Source organism: Nycticebus coucang, chromosome 20, assembly GCF_027406575.1.
Source record: "Nycticebus coucang isolate mNycCou1 chromosome 20, mNycCou1.pri, whole genome shotgun sequence".
NCBI classification, from domain to species: domain Eukaryota; kingdom Metazoa; phylum Chordata; class Mammalia; order Primates; family Lorisidae; genus Nycticebus; species Nycticebus coucang.
In genome coordinates, this window is record NC_069799.1 from 5,680,042 (window position 1) to 5,704,442 (window position 24,401).

General features: G+C 37.7%; 1 protein-coding gene across 1 annotated transcript in view; it reads left to right on the plus strand.

Annotated features, from left to right (window-relative positions):
- The window catches only part of LOC128573097 (inactive N-acetylated-alpha-linked acidic dipeptidase-like protein 2), a 411,222-nt gene that overhangs the window by 334,530 nt on the left and 52,291 nt on the right, over nt 1-24,401 (plus strand). The window contains exon 9 of the mRNA XM_053573293.1: nt 24,061-24,207. Within this exon, the coding sequence (XP_053429268.1) occupies nt 24,061-24,207 (147 nt within the window). The remainder of the gene's footprint in view (nt 1-24,060; nt 24,208-24,401) is intronic.

Here is a 24,401-nt window from a genome sequence, read left to right on the forward strand (position 1 = left end):
CTTTTAAAGTAAGAGTTATTCTCTGTAGTACCACTTTATATATGATAAAATTCAAACAAAGGGGAAATCTTTTCTTAGATTATCCCCTAGAATAAGCTTCTTGTGGTAAAACTAGAATAAATACACACACACTATGTAAATATGTAAAACTATGTACACGTCGTGTATTATACTATGGACATAGGAGTAATAACTACTTACAACCAGAATGATTGTAAAGAAAATATTTGTTAAGTGGGAATGGGAAATACAACGGCGTAAAATATTGCTATTCCTTAATTTGAAGTTTCTTGAAGAACAATGTACTCATCAATAAATGATTTCTTCATATTTGTGCTTTTCTGCTCTCTTCCAGAAGGCCTCCGGTGAAAAAAAAAAAAACAGAGTATTAAATTTTACATGCAAATTTTCAGTAGTTTGCAAATGACTAGGGGCAATTCTGCCTATTAAACTATTTTATTCCCACTACTGGTATTTTAAGATGTTGAACATCCGGTTTATGTTGAAATACACAGCTATTCTTTCATATTACTGAGATTTACCATATTATGTGTGTGTCAAAATCTGCTTGTTTCTTTTTTATAAGTTGTAAAAGAAATGTTCTGTTACCTGTGTTCTTGTCGTACCGTCTTACAGTGCCGCGTTAGCAGCTGAATATTTAATAAAAGCATAACAAGATGGCAAGTGTGTGTTACACAATATATTAAAATTTCCTATTGGCTTATGTTGCATTTTTACACCGTTTTATTGACTTAGAAAAACACTGATGGGTATAATCCATTATAACATTGTTCACAGGGGAGATTTTAAGTGTACTGTTATGGTCCTACTTCCTAGAATTAATTGATTAATTCCATGGGGGAAGGGAAAAGCCCAGTATAATCTCATTTAATTTTAAGTGGGTGTTCTTTAAGAGATATTGCTAGTGACAACTTGGTTGTCATTATGTACTTTTATCTTTCTTTTTATTTTATAGAAATGCCACCAAGTTAAATTTACTCTTAAAGATTTAGATGTTCTTTTTACTTGATTTTTGATGTATAAGAAGGAGTCAGAGGCAGCTCGCTAAATATCGTGTTTAAATATGAGTAATGATCTTCAGTTTATGCCAATAGCTCAGTTTGTGTTTGCTGAGCATGTGAAGGCCCCAGAAAGTAAAGAGAAATAACATGTGCCAGGTCTAAATTCTTCTACCGGTTATTTCTGTAGCAGCTGCTGAACAAATTATGCTTAAAAACTAAGAATAATCTAGAAATTCTAGGTATCTCCTGATCACTTGGCACTTTTTAAACTTCTAAAAGGAATGAATTATTATATACAGAATGAGAATTTGGAGACTTGGAATTCCTGAGTTGGCCTCTATTATCTCGGCTTTATGCCAAATGATTGAAGTTAGGATAGTTCGTATTTCCATGTTCTAAAAGAACAGGTCAAGAGAGAGCAGAACATGTTAAAGTTCCCTAAAAACCCTTCTCCAACTCCAAAATGGTTTTGGAATCCTTTTTATTTTCTCTGATTCCAAGTCCTCTTTCTTGTTCTTGAATTACATTGTATCTTCTCCATGAAATCTTCCCAAACAACTGTATTTTAGTTGTATTTTACATCAATCTTTTCTTTCTCTGTATAGCTCTTATACTTACACATTGAACTAAATATTTTATTTCTTCAAATTGTATATTACTTTGGGTTTTTATAAATGTTTGTTATTATAAAATTTTGTTTGCTTCAAAAAACACAACTTGTAAAGTCACTTGTTTCCTTGGGAACTCTTTTATTTATTTTCTTTTTTATTCCAGAAGCTGTTTCCAGCTGCTAATAGTACCTGCATTTTATAATCTCAAAATTAGGTCTTTTATGTATGTCTTCCACTATATGGAAGTCTTTAAATTATGTCTTCTTTATCTTTTAAGAATATTTACATTTTTAAAAATAGTGTCAGTATTTGATTTATTAATTTAAGGAGTATTTATCAAGCATCTTCTATGTACCAGCTGCACTGTATGAGAGCTAAGCTTTCCTGGAATATGCGTCCTAGTAGAAGGAGCCATACAATATGCTACTTAATAAAGAAGTGGACAGGAAATTATCAGATGGCACTGAGGGCCACATAGGAAATTTAAGCCCGGTGACCTGACAGTGGCTAGTTGACTGCTTCATGTTGGATAGTCAAGGAGGTTTTCTGGAAGGAATCTTTTGGCATAATTAAATTAAGAACTGAAAGAGCAAGCCAAACATATACCAAGGGATAAGCATTCCAAGTGTAGGAGTCAGTGCTTGTAAGTGTGGGATGTTAGTGGGTGAAAAAGCCTAAGAGGAAAATGAAGAAGTAACAGGAATCATATAAGGATGGGCTTTGTGAGCCCGGGTCAGGATTTGTTTTTGATTCTGAATATAATGGAAGCCCTCAGAAAGTTTAAACTAGCAAGGAAGATCATGGAAGAATTTACATTTTTTTAATTTTCTGTTTTATTCATTCATTCGTTTCTTTCTTGGGAGACAGAGTCTTGCTGTGTTGCCCAGGCTGGAGTGGTGTGGTGTCCTCATAGCTAACAGCAACCTTACATTCCTGGGCTCAAGATCCTCCTGCATCTGCCTCTCCAGTAGCTACGAGCTCACACCACCAAGCCCTGCTAATTTTCCTAGTTTTAGTAGAGACAGGATCTCACACTTTGCTTTTGCTAAGGCTGGTCTCAAACATCTGACCTCAAGCGACCCTCCCACCTTGGTCTTCTACAGTGCTAAGATAACAGGTGTGAGCCTCCTGGCCTTGCCTAGGATTTACATTATTAAACATTGTTCTAGCATTATTTTTTCAGGAGGATTTTTCATGTTACTAACTTTTATAAACATTATGCTTAACAGCTATATGACATATCATGGGTTATATATATGAGTTATATATCATGATATGCCATTTAAGGATTTATGTTTTGAGGCATTTAAGCTATTTCTAATATTCTCTAGTCATGTAATATGTTCAAAAAATATAATATGTTACAATATAAATAATGACATGATAAATATTTATGTAAATATCTTTCCTCTTATGTTAGGTAGGTTACATGGGGTAGTTTCTCCGAAGTAGAATTATTGGGTGGGTAAAAGATAAGGCACAAATTGGCTGGGTATAGTGGCTCATCCCATAATCCCAGTACTTTGAAGGCACGGTGGGAAGATTATTTGAGCTTAAGAGTTCAAGATAAACCTGGGCAGAATAAAAAGACCCTGTCTCTTTTGTTTTGTTTTTTTTTGACACAGAGTCTTATTATGTTGCCCTAGGTAGAGAGCCATGGTGTCATACCTCACAGCAACTTTAAACTTTTGGGCTTAAGTGATTCTTTTGCCTCAGCCTCCCAAGTAGCTGGGACTACAGGCACCCACCATAAGGCCCTGCTATTTTTATTGTTATTGTTGTTGTTGAAGTCGTCATTGTTGTTTAGCAGGCCTGGTCTGGGTTCAAATCTGCCAGCCCTGGGGTATGTGGCTGGTGCCCTAACCACTGAGCAAAGGGTGCTGAACCCCTCTCTCTTAAACACAAACAAACAAACAAATAACAACAACAAAAAAAAATGGTTAATTTAAGAAGCACAACCCCCCAAAGTGCTCATAAATATTACATGTTTAGCATAAGATAGAATACTATTGAAAGTAAGAAAAATAGAAAATACCTTTATATAACCTCTAAGTTATTTCAGCCAAAATGTATATACTTTGCCTGTTTTCAGTTGCTATTTACCTGTTTTTAACCTTGCTATCCTGGTCTAATTTAAACCCACTGTGCTACTTTCCGATCTTGGAAAGCAGTCTGAATATTTGCGACGCACATCTAAGAATGGCTTTTACAGAGCTTCTCAGAGCCTCAGGGACCAGTATAGTTTGGCATACAGCTAGTCACTTTAGGGATAGGAGGTTTCCAATACTTTACATCTCTAGCTTCTGTGAACCAAGAGCCTATCTGTTGGTGAGTCCCAAAGCTTTTTTTTTTTGGGGGGGGGGAGTTAGGGAGGCTTCCTATAAGTTGTTCCATGTCAGAATGAGTAAATAATACGTTATTGTTTGGCTCCAATGTACTTGAGAAAGAAACCCACATGTGATTGACAGAGTGATCATATTAATAATTTTCCTGTTCACCACTGGATTTAATTATAAGCAGAGGATCTTTTACCTAGTAATTCTTATTTTTGAAAATTGCTACCTCTCTTTAATAGTAGTAAGTACATATTATTGCATTATTTATTAACCTCTTTGCTGTTGTCTAAGATTTCTTATCAGTAGACTATATCTAACTCTATTGAATTTGTGTTAAGTTCCTACTTAAACCAATATCCTCTACCCTTTAAACAAAATTTTCTTTGCATCACTTAAGCATTTTGTATGGGTAAGCATTTCCTACCCAACTGTATCACAGGGTCCTTGAGCAATATAAAATATATGTTTTGTTTATAATTTGTGTTCTCTAGACCACATCATTGTCACTAGATTTTCAGTAAGTAGTTTTTGATTGTGAAGTGGTTAGCAAATTTGATGATACATATGCACACATACCCACACACATATGTATGCATCATAAACATCTCTGATTATTTTCTGGCATTCATACTGTAGACAGTGCTGAGAGATTAAAAATAACCATCATTACTATTATAGAGAGGAGAACCTTCTTGCATGATTACTAGAGTTATGCTATGTTTATGGTTTTTGAGTTCTAAGATTCTTAGGGGAAATTTTATGTTCTCTTGAATATTTGAGATATGAACTGAATTAAAATTTAAAAAGAAAGGATCTCTTTTTCTTACTCTCTTTTTTTACTTTATTTATTTTTTTGAGACAGAGTGTCACTCTGTCACCCTGGGTACCTGGGTAGAGTGCTGTGGCATCGTAGCTCACAGCAACCTCCAACTCTTGGGCTCAAGCGATTCTCTTGCCTCAGCCTCTCAAGTAGCTAGGACTACAGGTGTCCACCACAATGCCAGGATGATATTAGAGATGAGGTCTCGCTCTTGCTCAGGCTGGTCTTGAAGTCCTGATCTCAGGCAATCCACCCCACCTCAGCATCCCAGAGTACTAGGATTGCAGGCATGAGCCACCATGCCTGACCCCCTTAATTCTCCTTTTAAACTTCTTTTATCTTCCGAACAGTCACCTTTAAGAACTGTTGTCCTGATGCAACCAGGCCAGAGGACAGCAGATTTCCAAGCTAAGGGTTAGGGTTAGCTAACAGTCTGTGGTTAGTTGACACCCACTCTGGTATTTGTTAGCAGGATCAGCACAGTAGAAGGGTAGGTAGTGAGGAGAGCCCACCTGATTACTCCTTGGAGCACATTCACCAAGAAAATAAATTTCAAACAGGGAGACTTTGAAGCAGCAACCAGAAAAAAAAAAAATCTTTTGCAAAGATATGAAGAAGGTAAAATTTAAATAAAATTTTAAAACCTGGAGTAAGAGGTTTTCCCAGAGTCCCCATTACTTGTTATGTGTGTGATGACTGACAATCTTTAACTATCCGTATCTGCTTTCTCTAACTGTTTGACACTACCACCCTGAGCACCTCCAAGTGGTATGAAAATGTAAGATCACGTAGGTCAAAATCCTGTGTAAAGTGTAAAGCTCTCAAAGAATGAAATCATACACTTTTAAAAACTTAGTTCTCAAACTAATAGTTTAAGGAATACTAAAAGACACACTTACGATTTCAGAAGATAGAAGTCATGCTCCAGTTGGAATGTTGTTACAGATTTCTGAATGAAACTGTTATTGTCAGTTAGTCTATTTTAATTTGGCATCATTTCACTGGCTGCCAAACATATAACAAAAGAAATTTCAGGAAAGAAGATTCCGGACTATGGGGAATATAGTTATTATTTTTGAAAAACATCTTGTTTCTCTGAACTTTAAGAACTACCTTATGAAATTTTCTTCTATATGTTTTATCAGATTTTAGAAGTAGTAATTTCTTTTATTTCTCTAATCCCTTATTCTATATTTATTGTCATTAAAGTAAATGGGGATAATTTTTATATGGTTTTAACTGTCTCATTCTTGATGATAGTTCAAGATTAAATAGACAAACAGAATGATGCAATATTCATGTTGACCAAGTCTAGAAATGGGAACAAACTGTGTCTTAATTCAGGGTTCAAATCAGCCCATCATCAGTTCAAAAATAAGGTATGGTGGAATATATATCAATGTCTCTAATGGGTGTCTCCATAGTCCATTTGGGCAGCTCTAACAACCAGCATGGACTGGGTAGCTTGCAAACAACAGGAATTTATTAACAGCTTTAGAGGCTGACTACTCCGTGATCCCTGTACTTACAGATTTGGTATCTGAGGTCTCATTTCCTAATGTGGGGAAGGCACCTTCTAGCTGTGCCCCCTGCAGGGTAGAAAGACTGTAAAGCTGAGGGCATTAAACCCATTCGTGACTCACTCTGTCCTCCTGACCTAATCACCCCCCAAAGGCTCCACTTTCTAATACCATTACATGTGAAGTTAGGGTTTCAACATATGAATTTTTTAGGAGGAGGTGGGGCACAAATACTCAGGTAATAGGAAAGATTTTCCCCACCTCGAAGCATGTGAAAGTGAATATGGATTTTGAAAATATGTATGAATAAATGTAGATGTGCAATTCCCTTCGACTTGAGAGCAAAGGCTCATACCCAATATATTCTTAAACTCAAAATTTGCTTTGAATCACCCTTATGAAATACACTACAGAAAATGCTTTCACTTTTCTATTTTTGTGTTTCACCTTCTAAATTTGTCCATTTCTACCAACATTTTAATTGGGTTCTTGAAAAAAAGTAAAGACACAGCCTTTTTGCTAACCTTAAATTATTTGCATAATTTCTTCTCCCAATTATTGCCTTACTTTAAAATGTGGAAAACTAAATCCTCCTATTTGGAAATAAATTTGGTTTATGAATTTATAGCAAGTTTTAACACATAAAACTAATACAGCATTATAGGGATTATGAACTGCACTCCTCAGTGTCCGTGGAGGGCTGTTCCAGGAGCTCCCGTGGGTATCAAAGTCCATGGGTGGTCCGGTCCCTGATGTGAAATAGTGTGGTATGTTCATGTAACCTCTGCCCATCCTACCATATATTTAAATAATCTCTAGATTACTTATAACACTCAATAAAATGTAAACTCTAGGTAAATAGTGGTTACACAGGGAATAATAAAAAACAAAGTCTATACATGTTAGGTCCACACACAATTTTTTTTTCAAATATTTTGATCTGTGATTGGTTGAATCCAGGAATGGAGGGAGGGATTAATGGAAAGGATAGAGGAAGGTGTGTCAGACAGAGTGCCCAGTACAGGCAAAGATGCTAAGGCAGACAATGCCTAACATATCCAAGTAGCACCTAGTCGGCCAGTAAGGCTGAAATGAGGCTGAAACTACTGAGACAGACAGCAGAGCTCACTTTGGGTCCTGTAAACCAAGGTATGCCCTTCATTCTAAGTGTGAGGAAAGCTACTGGAGAGATTTAAGCAAAGAAATGGCAGCATCTGATTAAAGGATTATTCTGTTTGGAGGATGGACTGTGGGGTGGACAAACGCCTTAGTGTCAGATCAGAAAGAATTGTGGCTCAGGCAGAAGATGATGGTGATGGGGACATTTGGGGGGCAGTGGAAAGGCATTGACTTTGGAATACATTTGCAGTTGAATGGTCAGGATTTGCTGGTGGGTTAGATTTGTGGGTTCCAGCAGTGTTAGCTTCATTGTGTGCTTGGTAGAATTGCAGATGCTTGAGCCTCACCCCAGACCTGCTGACTTAGAAATCTGGAGATGAGCCTCAGAAATCTGTGTTGTGGTAAGCAGCCAGGAGGTCCCCTTGAGTGAGAAAATTTGAAAAACACTATGTGACATACGAGAAAACAAAATGAAAAGCAAAGGATGGGTGCAAGGTTGTGACCTGAACTGAGCAACCGGGTATTAATTTATGGAGACAAAAAACACAGGGAGAGTTGATTTGATGGGGGTAAATCAGTCATCTTTGATTTATTTTCATTTAACAATGTTTTAATTGTGGTAAGACGCATGTAAACATGAAATTTTTCATCTTATTCGTTTATGTAGACACCAACGTACAAAGTGTTGAGTGGCGTTGGTGCCTGCCCATCGGATTTGTAACTATCTCCAGAACTTAATCTTCTTGCAAAATCAAAACCTTGTTTCCATTAAAAAGCTCCCCAACTCCCCACTTCCTCCTTTCCCAGTCCTGCAACCAACTTTCTATCTCTTGTCTCTATAAATGTGACTACTCCAGATACCTCATTGTGTCAGTCAACATGGGCCGTACATGTATAACAAAATACCATGTAGACCAAAACACTCTTGCCTCAGGATTCTGGATGCTGGAAATTCAGGATGGAGGTGCTAGTTCCTGACAGATGCCCCCTCCTCCTCGGTTTGCAACTCTATGGCCACCTGCTGTGTCCTGGTAAGATGTAGAGCAGGACTCTGGTGTCCCTCATTCTTCCTTCAAGGGCACCTGGTAAGGTTAGGGCCCATTGTTAACTTTTATCACTGCCTCACAGGCCCTGTCTCCAAAGACAGTCATGTTGGAGGCCCCAGCTTCAACAGAGGGGTTTTCAGAGGACACAGTTCAGTACGTAGCACCCACGTAGGTGGAACCAGATAATACTTGTCTTTTTGTGACGTGCTTATTTCACTTAGTATGATGTAGAATTTGATCTCTGACATGTTAAGTTTGAAGCAGTTCCTTGACATCCAGGTAAAAAACCAGGAGGCAGGGGAGATCGTGCTAAACCATTATTTGTGCTCTTTCTGTGTTTCTCTGCAAAGAGCCAAATCCAGCACCAAGTCTCATTACCAAATTCATTTGTATTTCAAAGTGCTTCAAGTTCCAGGTCTGGGTTAGAAAGAAATTTCAAGATGAATTTTGAAAGCTGACTCCTTTGAATCATGGGATCAAATCGTGAAGAACGTGGGACTTAGAAACAGAAGCTGTGCCGAAAATTTAGGACCTGAGTGTCCATGGGTGATGTACTTCATGTCTCTCAGGATGAACCTTTGAAAGTCCCTAGGGAGAGTGGATTAGACCTGCACCAAGAGAGAAGGTTGAAGAATGCACATCAACCACGCTGAGGTGAGCTGTGACCCCAAGGATACAAACAAAAGGTACAAAATCCATCACCAAGCAGACGGGAGTCCTCTCCATGAGAACGGCTCAGAGTGCCCCACAAACAAACAAGCAGAGTTCAAAGGTCCTCCTACTATACTCCATGGGAGAGACCCTCTAGTAACTGGAACTACCTCCCCTATTAGGGTGCCACAGTGTTCTCCTGCCAGGCATAAAACTGTATAAAACTGTATATATTCTCTACCTGCAGTTCTGAGCTCCCAGCACTCCACTCCACGCTCACTCTGAGGTCTGGAGGCCTGTCCCCCAGGGGTCCAGATTCTTGGATGTTTCCTTGAGAGGTGTAGACAGGGCCTGAACTGTTGCTGGTCAGTGCTGATTCTGCAGCACGTGAGTGAGGAGAAGATGATCAGCTGAGAGGGAACCACAACGTAGCGGCAGTGTCCTGAGGTGCAGAACAGCAGCCGTTTTTTGGCAACAATAGGGCTCACTCACAGATATTCTGAAGCCACACCCCCTGTCTCCCTGGGCAACTAGAGGAGGCTGGGCATCTTCCCAGGTGGCAACCACCACAGAACAGATCTGGGACACAAACGCAGGCCCCATGAGGAAAGGGTTTGTCTGATGCGGTACCGGCCTGTGTGGAGTGCAGGGAATAGAAAATGCATGCACAGAGCCAGGAAATTCCCAAGGTGGGGCTGACCCAGAGGTGCACCCGGCCCTCAGGGGATCGTCAGCCTATAGACAAAGGAATGCAGGAGGCTAGAACTGACAGCTAACCAAATACAAACCTGCAGGAGCAAAGACGGGGCCTGAGGCGCAGGCTCTGGGAACTCAAAACAGTTCTCTACTACAGGGGAATTTAGCAGGGACAGAAACAAATTCCCGTAAAGTTGTTCTATTCTGTTCTGTCAGTAAAATCAATCAGGGGCAGGGCTGGAACAGAGTGAACACCCTCCAACCTCCATCGAGCACCCAAGATTCTCAGGCCTCACCTCCCCCTGCTGGATAGAGGCAGAGCGCAGCGGCCTGGCTGAGAAGAAATAGATTTCCTTGTGATTTAGGCAGGTGCAAACACCTGGAGTATCTGTTCACTAGAGGCAAATGGGTCACAGCCCTGTGGGGCTATCAGTGCCTGGTTGTGACAGAGGTGCAAGGTGGGGAAGGAGGCATCAACTTTCCCAGACTAATCTATTTGCTGGGTGGGTCGTCCTGACTTCACGGACCACTGGAGCAAGTTATATCTGAGTTGTCACCAGACCCCCTTGAAGTGAAACTTCTCTGAAGAAGACAGGCACATGGCCTACAGAAAAGTGAAAAAATGCTCATCATCCTTAATCATCAGAGAAATGCAAATCAAAACTACTTTGAGATATCATCTAACTCCAGTAAGATTAGCCCATATCACAAAATCCCAAGACCAGAGATGTTGGTGTGGATGTGGAGAAAAGGGAACACTTCTACACTGCTGGTGGGAATGCAAATTAATACATTCCTTTTGGAAAGATGTTTGGAGAACACTTAGAGATCTAAAAATGGATCTGCCATTCAATCCTATAATTCCTCTACTAGGTATATACCCAGAAGACCAAAAATCACATTATAACAAAGATATTCGCAACAGACTGTTTATTGCAGCCCAATTCATAATTGGTAAATCATGGAAAAAGCCCAAGTGCCCATCGATCCATGAATGGATTATTAAATTGTGGTATATGTACACCATGGAATATTATGCAGCTTTAAAGAAAGATGGAGACTTTACCTCTTTCATGTTTACATGGATAGAGCTGGAACATATTCTTCTTAGCAAAGTATCTCAAGAATGGAAGAAAAAGTATCCAATGTACTCAGCCCTACTATGAAACTAATTTATGGCTTTGACATGAAAGCTATAAAAAAAAAAAAAAAAAAACAAAGAAAGTCCCTAGGGATGATTACTTCTTCCTCAAAGTGTGATAAAGATACTGTAAATGAAAATAGTAGATTTTCTATTTAAATTTACATTTATCTTACATATTATGTACATAGTATACATTTATGCATATTACATGTTTTTAATGTTGGATCACTATGAGTTTACTCTATTGTTATTGACTTTTTAATTTTTAATTATAATAGTATGTTCAATATTACCTTTTCTTGTTTTATCATCAGAGATTCATCCTGATCCAATCTATATTTCATTAAGACATGTAATGAGTTTATTTTTACCACATCTACGATATTAATTTATGTCGTTATGTGAAGTATTAGAAATTGTTCTTTCCTTAAAGAATAATTTCATTAATAAAATATAATTTAATTTATAAAATTAAAGAATGCTTAATAGAAGATTTCTTGATACTGAATGAAAATTTATGTAATGATTACTCCATGATTTTCAGATGTAGATAATTATCCTCTACACAGACTCACTCTAATTTTAAAAACTCTTCTCTATTCTTATCTGGGAAATAAAGGGGTATATATTTTATAAAACTTCTTGTTTATATGACATTTTAAAGGTGTTATTAATATATTTAGAAAGATTATTTAAACAAGAAAACTATTATGCAATCCCACAAAATACCTCATAAAAATTAAAGAGATTAACTTGAAAAGGAATGAAAAATTAAATAGTGAAAAGAACCCTCACTCCCTTTAACATCAGCGTTCATGAGGAATAGGCATTTAAAAAAATGCATTTGAGATAATCATGAAAAACTTAGTTTTCTAAATATGAGCCTTGCACATCTTAGAAGATAGGAGAAAATACAGTTTTAAGTAGATTTAGTAGGAAGTCTAGGCCAACATATAGGAGGGGTGTGTGTCTGTCGGGGGGGGGTGTCGTGTGGGCAGTGCAGGAGGAATGAGAATGAGGTAATTACAGAATGTACAGGTACTTACAGAATAGGTGCTGAGTGCTTTGCCTACACGATTGGATTTACTCCTCTCAACCTTCTCGTACTATTACACTATGTATAAACTTATTCTCTTTGTATACTTGAGATAGTCAAGGCTTTAAGGAGTTAAGTACCTGCCCTCTGGTCATAACTCCTTTGGGAAGACATCAATGCTTTTTAAGGATACGCAGCACAATTGTCTACTCCATCTGAGTCATTCATGGGGCACGGTTTTCATGAGTCTATAACATTTACCTCCAGTGCCTACTTGTCACAATGCACTTCCTGGTGGCCACACATGCTCACTGACTTCCTGCTGGTGCCTAACGGGACACACAGTTTACTTGAAAGCTGATTTTTCCAAGCCAGAAACTGCTAACCAGAATTGTTAGGACTCACAGACTCACCCCAAGTCAACTTCACATTTCCTCTAACATCTTCGGCTCTCCGAGTCCACCTGCTCTCAGAGCTCACCCCGCGAAGCTGGAGGGCGTTGGTGTGCTTCTTTTCTTCTCCATTCCTGTACTGTCCCCTGTCACTGGGACAAGTGGATGCCACTGGGTTGCCTTCAGTTTGCCATACCCTTATTTTTTTTTATTGTGCTGACCAAGATAATAATCAATAGAAAGATGAACAAATTACCTGCTTCCAAAAGACATGTAGGAGAGGCAGAGTAAGTACAAAGAACTAAGCTGAAACACGGATGCAGTGAGACTCCACGACACGTTTGACCAAAGTAATGACCCTGGCTTCTGGATCTGGCATTTGGGTGTGAGTCATGGGGAGAGCCTGGGTGTCCTCTGCTCATTGCTCCTTAGACAAGTGGTGGTCTACAAAGCTCTTACCAGGCTTACACCAGCCAAGCTGCCCCGAGGCTCCCAGTTGTTGTGGGCCAGGGCATGACACTGCCATCTGTCACCCTTGGACATATGGCTGCTGGTGGTGTTATTTCCTCAGCCTGATTTCTTACTCTCAGCACTTGACTTGCTTGAAACAGTAATGTGTGCTGTTGTGCCATTCACATTCTTTCGCCCTTCTGCTTGCCAAGTCCTGCACTTTTCAGTTTTTCCTCTCCCTGTGCCCTTCTAAAATTAAATGAGTTACCGCTACAAAACCTGGAAGCACCCACCTGATTTACAGCTGCCCTGTAACCCTGGTCATAGAGAAGATAGCACATTTTATTGTGAAATGTTTTTTTGTTTTGTTTTTTTTTTTTTTGAAGGGCAGGTACTAAACTGTTTCATCTACAGATAATTTTGTTTAAACATTTTATTAAACACATTTGCAGCCTGAGACTGTGTTGATTTGAAAACCAGTTAGGTTTTTCAGTTAATTTTTAATGCCTGGCAGCTAGACTACATCACTGAAATGCTGACACCATATTATTATTTAAAATACCATTGCCTGTGAGGCTAAGAGAAGCTATTTAAGACCAGCCTCCAGAAGGCTGGTGAAATAATAGCTGAAGTTATGTTATGTCAGCCAATTCCTCTGTGTGGAACAGCACTGTGAGGCCACATTGTTATCCTTCACTGAGACATAAAATCTATGTCTCGATCCTTTGGGTCTTTAAAGGTCCTTTGGGAATTGTACCCAGAAGGGCTGTGCTTTTACCCTGTATGTTGGTCAGAGGTCAGTGGCTGGTGCTGCTGCTCTTTTCCCATCAGCTTACAGTTTCATTTGCACGGGATCAGAGGACACTTTGGGAAGGGCTCTGGACTCTCATTCCATATACAGTCTGCAATTCATGGAGAAATGGGTTTAGCTGTTGCAATGACCAATTTCAAACCTACCAAAGAAGACCCAAAATGCAGAAGGTGTCCATGGAATCTTTTTACCTGGAAAATTATTTTTAAGTAATCATTTCTCTTGAACCAAAAAGGAAATTTTAACTTACTTGATTAGTCAGCAGCCCAACAGCTCTTTTTGTACCAATAATGCTTTATGCACAAACTGTACAGATTCATTCCCTGTCTCCTTAGTTAAACAGGAGGAAAAGTCATGAGGCCAGAGGTAGAGGTTGTAGTCGGGGGGTGGGGGCAATAACCGAAGTTGCCTCCTCTGCTGTCCTCACCTCTAGAGGCAGACAAAACTTTTAGTCTGTAAAGTGGTGCAATAACAGCCTGTTTGCCTGTCTCACATGGTTTCATTAGGCTCTAACATGACTGTCTGCCTGTGAATGGTTAAGCCCTTTGCAATTGAGTCTCAGAGTGAGGGAGGCAGTCCACAGTTAGCATATTCTGAGAATAAATTGATACTTGTCTGGGAAATACAAATGTGCACAAACATGTACCCAAAAATGGTCCTGAAGTGCATTATGCTCATGAGATAGGAAGATTTTGTTAGCAGTCTTTGGCTCTAGGTTCTCTCCCAGGATCCTCCTGGTAATTTGGGATGTCGAGTGCAGCGCCCCTTGCCCTAGCAGAGACCTCACCCTATTGCCCTATTCCCAAATCCTGGAAAAGAAAACACATACTTCCCTCAATAAACTATAGCTTACCTCTTCCCTCCCCAAGGCTGTGCATTTTCAAGTCATAAATGTCATTGCTTAGAACAAACAGTTGTCCACGATTCTATAACCCTAAAGACCCTGTTTCTCCACAATTATACATTTTTAAAATGTTGACATCTCTGAAACTGGGAAATAGCTTTTATATGATTTGTTTCTTCCTCAGCATCTAACAAGCCTTTTTTAAATTGATAATACATCTTATAGTCCAGAGAATCTTAGAACTGGGAACACATAACACAAAGAGGATTTGAAAATCTAATTTGTTTTTTGAAGAGAAGATTCATTCCAGATTTAAAATTCAAAAGTAATACACAAGAAGGCAATGAACATGTCTTCTTAACATGTTCCTCCGCAATAGCTTTATATATATTTGAGCATATAGATTGTTATTTTTAACTTTTAAAATCAGAATAACATCTTATAGAATCTGTGCACCATTTTTTATGTAAAAATGTATCTTGAAAATTGTTCATTAGCAGTGCATAAACACCTTTGAATTTATTTGTAAAGACTGCATATTATATTCCATTGCATAGATATAATATTATTAATTAACTGATGCCACGGTGCTCTACTGAGGGTGATAAAGTGAGACTTTATCTCTTAAAAAAATTATTAATTAATCTTCATAGAATTTGTACCAATATTTTTCTTCAGTAATATATGAGGCATCAGTTTTCCCATAACCTTCAAAATTAATTGCCATAATTATTTGCCATAATTAAGCTGGCAAATATTTTTTAAAGTAAATATAAAAGTCATCTTATATGCCTTTTATGAATGCAAGGCATTTATAATTATGTAAATGCCAGTTCATATCCACTAACCCCAATAAGCTTGATTTTTTATATATTACATGGAATAGTCTATTGTTTGTGAAATAATTTGTATAGATATTTTTATACTCAAAAATGTATTTTTCACTCTGAGATTATTAAAATTATCTTTCATTGTTTCCCGATATATATTTATGATTTATTTATTATTTTTTATTAAGTCATTTGTACATAGATCATAAATACATTTATGCCATTATGGGATTCAATGTGTTGATTATTTGTACAAATTGGAGTGCTTACATCCTACTAATCAACATAGCTTACACCTTATTTACCTAATTATGGCATTAAGACATTTGTGTTCTACACCTGATAGATCCAACTTGTATTTGCAATATAATCCATAAGTGTGGTCCCCCTACTAACCCTCCCTCTCCTCCCTCTATAGACCCACCTTCATCCTAAGCTATAGTTGTGTTTCATTTTTCATATGCAAGTGTGAGTGATTATAAATTGGTTTCACAGTAGTGCTGAGTACATTGGATATTTTTTTTCCATTCCCGAGATACTTTACTAAGAAGAATATTTTCCAGCTCCATCCATGTAAACATAGCATGAAAAAAAATGGAGACTTTACTTTTATGATTTAGATTAATTTTTTTATGTTTTAAAAATGTATCCATCTGGAATGCATTGTGATATAAGATACCACAGGGTAGATATTAGTATTTAGTGAGGATTTTTACTTAGACTCACCAGTTTCATTGAAAGGCAAATATTTTTTAAAGTTTTAAAATAACACAACTGTTTTTATTGTTATACTAGCCCTAAGTGGAGAGAGAAAAATCTGAAGAGGATGTGCTTCTTATCCCACCTACTCTGGAGGCTGAGTCAGGAGGACGCTTGAGCCAGGAGTTTGTGGTTGCAGTGAGCTGTGATGAAGCCTTGGCACTCTAGCTTGGGCAGCAAAGGGAGACCCAATCTCAAAAAAAAAAAAAAAAAGAGGAATAATAAAAGGAACAAATAGGTCTTTTGACTATTGGTCAAGGCCCTTCAATTGGTACGGGAAGAGGAGGGAGAAACTACAGTTGGGGAAGAAGAGGAAGATGCCAGGTGAAAGGGAGGATAAAAAACAAGGGGGAATATTTGCCTCCTTATTCATCTGTGCCTTTCCAGATTGATCTTAAAAGCATTCACAAGTGCATATAGATATTTTAAAACTAACAAGAAGTGTTTCAAATAGAAAATAATATTTTTCTACATCTGATAACAAAATTAAAATTCTAAGAGTCAACAGAATGAAATGAGAGTTGATGTGTGTTTTTCAGTTTGGCAATTCTACTTGTGTAGATTAGAAAAACAGCAATTCTTCAATATTTAAAGCTAAAAAGCTAAAAAATACTTAGTTAACCCTTAGCAAGTAGATTTTTAAACTTTTTTCAGAAATTCTAAGAAATCACAGATTTTGAAAACTCGATTTTATGGGTCAAAAATTTCTATTTTTTAATAAGAAAAGTAGTTTTCATCTTATTAAAGAAAGATAAAAGTTAGTTTTCTTCACCTATTCAATTTAATCTTTAATAAAGAAATTGCAAAATATATAATATTTTTCAAAATTTTTAACATCTTGAAAGATATTTTGTGTATGAGAAACTCATCAGATGTGTGTGCATTTAGCATAACTTTAATAAGTTTCTAGTTTAAAATACTCAAGAAATTAAGTAGACGTCATTTCTTGCTTCCCGTTACACATTATCAGGGAACATCTGCAGTGCATTATGAAGTGAGTCATGGGCGTCAGATCGCTATGTCGGCATGAAAACACATGCTACATAAATTAAAAATACATGGTACTCATGGGAACTAAGTAAATGTTGAGGAAATTCCATAGATGTACAGTTTATTATAATTAGATGCAGTGATCCAATATGATTTAAAAAAAAAGAAAGACCCATACAATCCTAAAAAGATCAAGTTTAAGATTAAGTTGTTCTCATGTATTAATACAGTAAGTTTTCTTGATAAGTCAGCATAATGGGTAAGAAAGAGTACCGTATTTGGAGTGAAAATATCTGGGATTAAATTATAATTCTGTTGATTTAGGGCCTCAATTTCCTCATTATTAAAGCTACTTATTGCTAGGAGAGGTCCACCCATGCGGACTACTTTGGCAGATTGTTAAGTCCTACATGGACTCATTCTCAAAAATAATGTTTTCAGTGTTTAAATTAAAATAGCCAGGATTTCTAAGGAAAGCTATTATATCAAACTGAAATTACTCAAGTATTAAAAAACATAAGTTTGCATTTTTGTAATATATAGGCTTTTTAAAGTTAACACATTAAACAGTAAAAGTCAGCAAATTCTTTACTGCCATCTTTTCAAATTAGCAATGAGCTTAATATATTGGTACTGGCAACAACTAAAATATGATATGAAAACATCTAATTTCATTTGGCTACAAAGTTACAGGTACTGCTAAAACTACGGGGTTTATGACCTACTTCAAAACAAAAGAAAATGTTAAATTTCAGTTAGAAGTGAGCAAAATAAAAATGCAATTTTAATTTATTTATTATTTCCTCCACCAAGTTCACAGGCCTTCTGAATTCTTCTGTGAATCACTCACTGCATTAGAACCTTAGGATTTTTAGGTTCCTTTCAGGTTAAAAATGTAAATAATATCTTAATGATTTTTCACTTGTTTCCATGTTCACTTTGCCCAGGACCATGGTTATAAAGTTCAACACTAAAAGTGTTATAACAAAATTTTGTGAAATTACCTCTCACTCATCAAGCAAAACCACAACTTTCCTCACTACCATTAGTTAGAAGTGAAATGTTTCACTAGTTCTAAGAGCGCCTGTGGTAGGGTTCTCCAAAAAACAATCAACATGGTATTTTCGCTATAATCTAAATGTTTGCATCCCCCTCCCCCAATTCATATTTTAAAGACTAAATCCCCAGTGTGGTAACATTTGGATGTTGGGTCTTTAGGGAGTGATTAGGTCGTGAGGTGGAGCCCTGGTGACTGGGTTAATTCCCTTACATAAATAGGGGTAGGGACCTCTCTCTCTCTCTCCACCCTCCTCTGCGCCACGTCAGGGCACAATGAGAAACCTGCCATCTGCACACCAGGAAAGGGACCCTCACTAAAGCCTACCACGGTGGCACCCTCATGGACTGTCCAACCTCCAGAGCCATTTGAAGAAAAGTTAGTGCTTTATACCTCCCGGTCTATAGCCTTATGTTATAGCAGAACAGAATGACTGAGACATATCTTTACATATAAATACATAATATATAATTATGTAGAATTATAATATATATACACAGACATTAATTAGGAGGATTTGAATAATGTGACTAGGGAGGCTGACAAGTTCCTAGGTCTGGAGTCAGCAAGATGGAGAGCCAGGATGGGCAGCTAGTCTGAGTTTAAAGGGCTGAAGGTCTGTGTACCTAGAAAGCTGCTAGTTCCTGTTCAAAAACTGACAAAATTAAGTTCCTGTCGAAAAACCAGCGGGCATAAGACCTTCATAAAGCAAATGCATCAGTTCAGATCTAAAAAAAGGAAAAGACCAATATGCTGGCTCAAAGCACTCCCGCATGAGGAGTACCCCCAGGCCCTCTCTACCCATTGTAGGAGGGTCAGACTTGCTCTGCCAGGCCCTCCACTGCCTGGGGAGGCCACCCACTTTAGAGGGGGCCGATCTGCTTTGCTCAGTCTATCAACTCAAATGTTAATTTCCTTTAAAAGCACACCCACACGTACATCCAAAGTGATGTTTGACAAACATATCTTGGTACCCCAGTGGGATAGCCAAGTTGCTACATAAAATTAACCATCACAGTACCTATAATGAAAAATCATTTTCTAAAAGTCATAGGCATCATTATCCTGATTGAAACATTACTATACTGAACCCCCCCCCAAGAAAACTACTGAGATAAATTGTTTACACACAATTGAAGTTACAAGGATGATATTGAAATGAAAAGAAAGTGATTTGATTATAATATATAGAATATGGTATTTTTATTTTGAGTGTTATATTTTTCTTGCTGTCTGAATAACTACTCATTTAGATTTCCTAAGCCTGTAGAGCGAATGTCGAGTGTGCAGGAGAAAGCAGAGAGTACAAGAAATAGAATGTTTGAATTATTAAATGTATTTCTAAATACTTTTAGAAACTTGTCAATGGTCTTGTCTTCATTATTTAACTATGGCAAATATATCTATATTTATATAGATAAATAGAGAAATAATATATATATTTCTTTATATCCCACTTATATCATTATTTATTATGAGGTTTTGCTTTTCATCTTAAAATATTACAAAGAGCATACAGAATTAAGATTGAGAGGGTGGTTTCATTTCAGTTCTTCAACAGACTAATATGGAAAATTAAACAAGTGATATGGCTATGGTCTTTGCCTGAACGTGCTCATTTTATGAACTGGAATAAAAACACTTGTTATCATACATTAAATATGAAGCATTTTGAGCGCCTTGGATGAAATTCTTAATGTGAATTTACTCAGCCTTATAAATAAATTTAAAAAATTAATTGACCTGCACAAATTTGTTACCAACCTTCCTTCTGCCTTAACTTCTTAACTTCTAGTGAAATGAAGAAAATTAACATTTCTTTCTACTTTTCTCTCATATATTAGTGCTTATGGGGGCTGAGTGGATCAATGCCTATCACCTGGTATGGTTCTACTATAATCCACAGATCTCTGTGTGTAAAAACAATTCACATCAGGATTGAATATAGATTTAGGGTCATTTCTGGTCTGTGAATTTGGCTTTAAATCCATTATTTTAAAGAAACGAACAGTAAAGATATAGAAAATAGTGTTTCTGTGCCAGAAATTTTAAGAAAAATTTCTGGATAAAATAACCTGGGGAGGAAAAAAATAATGCTCCAAACTGAAAATTGTGTTTCTTTTCATGTGACATTTTTACTCTGAAACTAGTCAGGAACAAAACCACAAAAAGGCCATGCGAACCAGGCCGGAAGTAGTGTGCTTCCTCTCCCCACACCTGTTAGTTCACAGAGGGTAGGAAGAAAAGAATGGGGCAGAGAGAGAAAGAGAAGGGTGGGGAGAGAAGGGAGACTGGTGAAGTAGATCTTCTGTAAGACCTTCAGGGAAGCTCTCGGCTCAGTAGATTAGGAACAGCCCAGAAGTCTTCAGGGAAGAAGACTAAATCAATCTCGACGGACTCTCTGGAAGCTTCACCTTCCAGCTGTGCTCGGCCCTGACGTGAAGCTCAGCACAGGGCCCCAGCGATCTGTTAGGCCACTCAGCCCTCTTCTGTGTTCTATCTTCTTCAATAGTCTGTATTTAGCACAAGAATGTAGTTTAGCAGATCTTAACCTTCAAACCATAATTATAAAACAGTGCCCATTCTGTTGCCATCTTTGTTGGTTTACAAAAGTGGTTTATATGTGTCAGAGGCAGCAGCACAGACCTTTAAGGAAGAGATAGACTGTTCAAGAAACAGGTGAGGCGGAGCGCACTAGAGCAGGGAAGATAATGTGGAAGTGTTTTAGAAAAATGTAACCCTGAAAACAAGGTATTGCCCTTTTGATCTTCCAGAAAAATAAAAACATGTAAATAATGATGTACCTACAAAGAACCATGACCACGCAATGCAATGAAAATGTGACAGCTGTGTAATGAGAATAACCGGGTGAGAGCAGAGAGACTACAACAAAATTGGCACTGGCTTCAGAAAGAATGTACTGTACTAACAAAATGCTGAGGCTCGCACAGAACCATGCTCTGGGTAACTGTTAGAGCAAAGATTGCAAGTAGCTGGGTGAGCTTGCACATGCCCACAGTCTCAGCCACTCCAGAGGCTGAGGCAGGAGTATCACTTGAGCCCAGGCTAGGCAACATAGCAAGATCCTATAAAGGGGGAATGGCCTGAGAAATGGTTAAAAAGAATGTTTTCTGTCTCTGGTTCTTTGCATCACAGGAGATGGCTCAAGAAAATTGTTCAGGTGGAGGTCACAAGATTGTCTTAGCTGAGATGGGATGAACCAAAACAATGAACTATAAGCAATAGCCTATAGCTAAAAACCTCCCCTTTGAAAGTTCTGTGTTTCTGCTCAAAGGCAGGATGTTGGTACTTTAAGATGGGAGCTTGACAGCCTCATTGTTTGCCAGCAAATTAAAAACAATCCCCTTTTATTCTTCAAACCACTTGTCCTCAATTTTTGGATGTGGCCTCAGTGACAAGTGTAGAACTTTCAATAATAATTTTATCTTTAAAAAAATAAAAATAAAAAGATTGATTGGAGTGGGGTCATTTGTCCCTTCCTAGGAACCTGTACATATGAAAAACTAGCACTTTTTTATCAGAAGGCAGCTATTATATAACTAATGATTATGTAATTAATGATGATGAAATGAAAATATCAGATATGAAACTTAATCTAAAAAAATTCTTCAATAGGATTGTATTGTAGCATTTAGAATTGTTAATTTTTGATCTAGGCCATTTTTTTGTTGAGGAAAAAAAAGTTCTATCTAAGGATCATGCTGAGAGTTGGCGTTGGACATTGAGAGTTATATATGCAAAACAAAATTAAAGCCAAACCTATAATTTTGCTGATATTGAGTAAAGTGCATAAACTGTACTGTCTTAAAAAGATATAGATGTTTCTTTAGCAAAGAGATTATAGACTATGTACAAAGTGATCTTTGATTTCATTTGCAAAGATGAAGACTAGATTCTACCAAATCTTCATTAATGACATAATGTAATGCAACAATCTAGGTTTCAAAATTTATGTGCCTCTAGCACCATTCAGTGGAATTAGAATGAGTAGAGCAGGCCGGGTGTGAGACACCAGTGATGGGACTTTAATGAATGTTTTGCCTGCCCAATGCATTCAAATTCAACTAGAAAAAAAAAAAATACAAAAACTATTCTGACTAAATAATTACCTTCAGAGGTGCCAGGTTGGGGGATCTTTCAAAAATAATTGGGATTTTGGGTAGTGCCTGTGGCTCAGCGGAGTAGGGCACCAGCCCCATATGCCGGAGGTGGTGGGTTTAAACCCAGCCCTGGCAAAAAAACTGCAAAAAATAAAATAAAATAAAATAAATAAAAATAAATGAGATTTTCCACCTGATAGGAAGTAGAAGTAGTTTTCTATTTGTTTGTTTTGTCATTCTTTTGTTGTTAATTATTATCTAGCATGTAAGAGTAGCTCTTCTTTTAGAATATTCAAAATCCTCCCTAAACTGTCCCAGGTTGACATAAAACATTCAGGGGTCTTAAGTCCCAAGAATATATTATGGAGTGAAAAAGGTTTGCCTCCCTTTTTTAGAAGACTGGGCTTTGAAAAGAAGCAAGTTAATGAGGGTCACATAAAGAGCTTTAGGTTGCTGCTAATTACACTGTATGGTAGGACATTTTTTTTTTTCCCAACGTGCTTAATCACCCAAGATATTTAGCAAATAACTTTAAACTGAAACCCTGCTTTATTTGTTAACACTCATACTGGCTTCCCATTTTAATTGACTTCAGCTTTGTTACAAGGATCTTTGCATTAGGTCTTGAGGGAAAATTGGATAACATTATTATATGTTTGAATAACCTAGCACTGTACTTGAAAAAAGTTGGAGTAACTAATTTTCTCAATATTAAGATGCACATTTTCAACCTTGTGAGAGGTTATTTTTAAAAGTATTTTTGCAATTACATCATGCAAAGAAGCATGACAGGTTTGTAATCTATGTCTTGATTCCATGGTACACATGAATGATCCAGCACGTACTTGTACCTGATAGTAGGTGTGATGTTCTTGGGCTCATGGTCTCACCTCTCTCCCAGCTGCCCGGGAGACTGGTGTTCTTCCATGTTTCATTGTTAGGGCAAGTGCACATTCTAGATTCTATATTTTTGAAAAATTTATTAAAGAAGACATTTTAATCAACATTATTTATAAAAATCTTTAGTTTGCTTATTTGATTGCTTAAGTTTTATTTTATTTTTGTAAAGCTACTATCATTCTTTTTGCAAGCTAGACCACTCTTAGGTTAAGAAATAGTAGGTTATCATCTTCTGTCTCCCTGGAGGTCGCACTTGGCTGTGTGGCTGTCCATGGGCCACTGTAGTAGTTGGCACACACTCATAGGATAAGAATAAAGGAGAGAGTGGCCAGGTGCGGCCTGTCATCCCAGCACTCTGAGAGGCCGAGGCCTTGTGGCTGGTGCCTGTAGTCCTATCTACTCAGGAGGCTGAGGCAAGGGGATCCCTTGAGCCTAGGAGTTTCAGGTTGCTACGAGCTGTGACCCTGTGGCATTCTACCCAAGGCACAGAGTGACACTCTGTCTCAAAAAAAGAAAAAAAAAAATTATGGGAAAATTCTTAGTAATAAACAACCCTAAACCCTTTTAGAGACTTAGCAGTCTTTCAATGATTGAGAAATAATGAATCATTAGTGTTCAAAATAAAGTATGATAAAAATACTTTCAAAGCCACAACAGAAAGCACAGCTTGATTCTGCTCGGTGCTTGTCATGTTTCAGCGAGCCTCAGAGTCAGAGGAGTGTCGGGACACAGATGCCTGAGCTGCTCCCACGGGCCCCTGGGAGGACAGGGTGGAGCCCAAGCCTTGCATTTAGAACAGCTCTTAGATGACTTCCATGCTGCTGATCTCTGGATCACATTTTGAGTGGCTCTGATAGGAATGACCTGAGAAGCATAGCGTTAACAATTTAAATTATGTTTTTCAGAAAAATAATTTCAACTGTACCCGGAGAGCTCAGTGCCCAGAAACCAATGTCAGTTCTGTACAGATACAAGGTGACGCTGATTATTTCATCAACCATCTTGGAGTTCCCACCGTGCAGTTTGCTTATGAAGACGTGGAGGCATTGGAGGTGATTGTTCCTAAAAATGCAAAACACACAAAATAGAGCAGACATGCAGAATCTGATTTTATCCTGGCTATTCCTCTTTCATGTCAAATAGGTCACCATGGAAAGCGGCTTCATTTACAGAGTTATTCTTGTTCAGAGGCTTGGTAATAGTGTTGGAAAATGTCAGCTCTTTTCAATGGTGTTGAATTCAATTT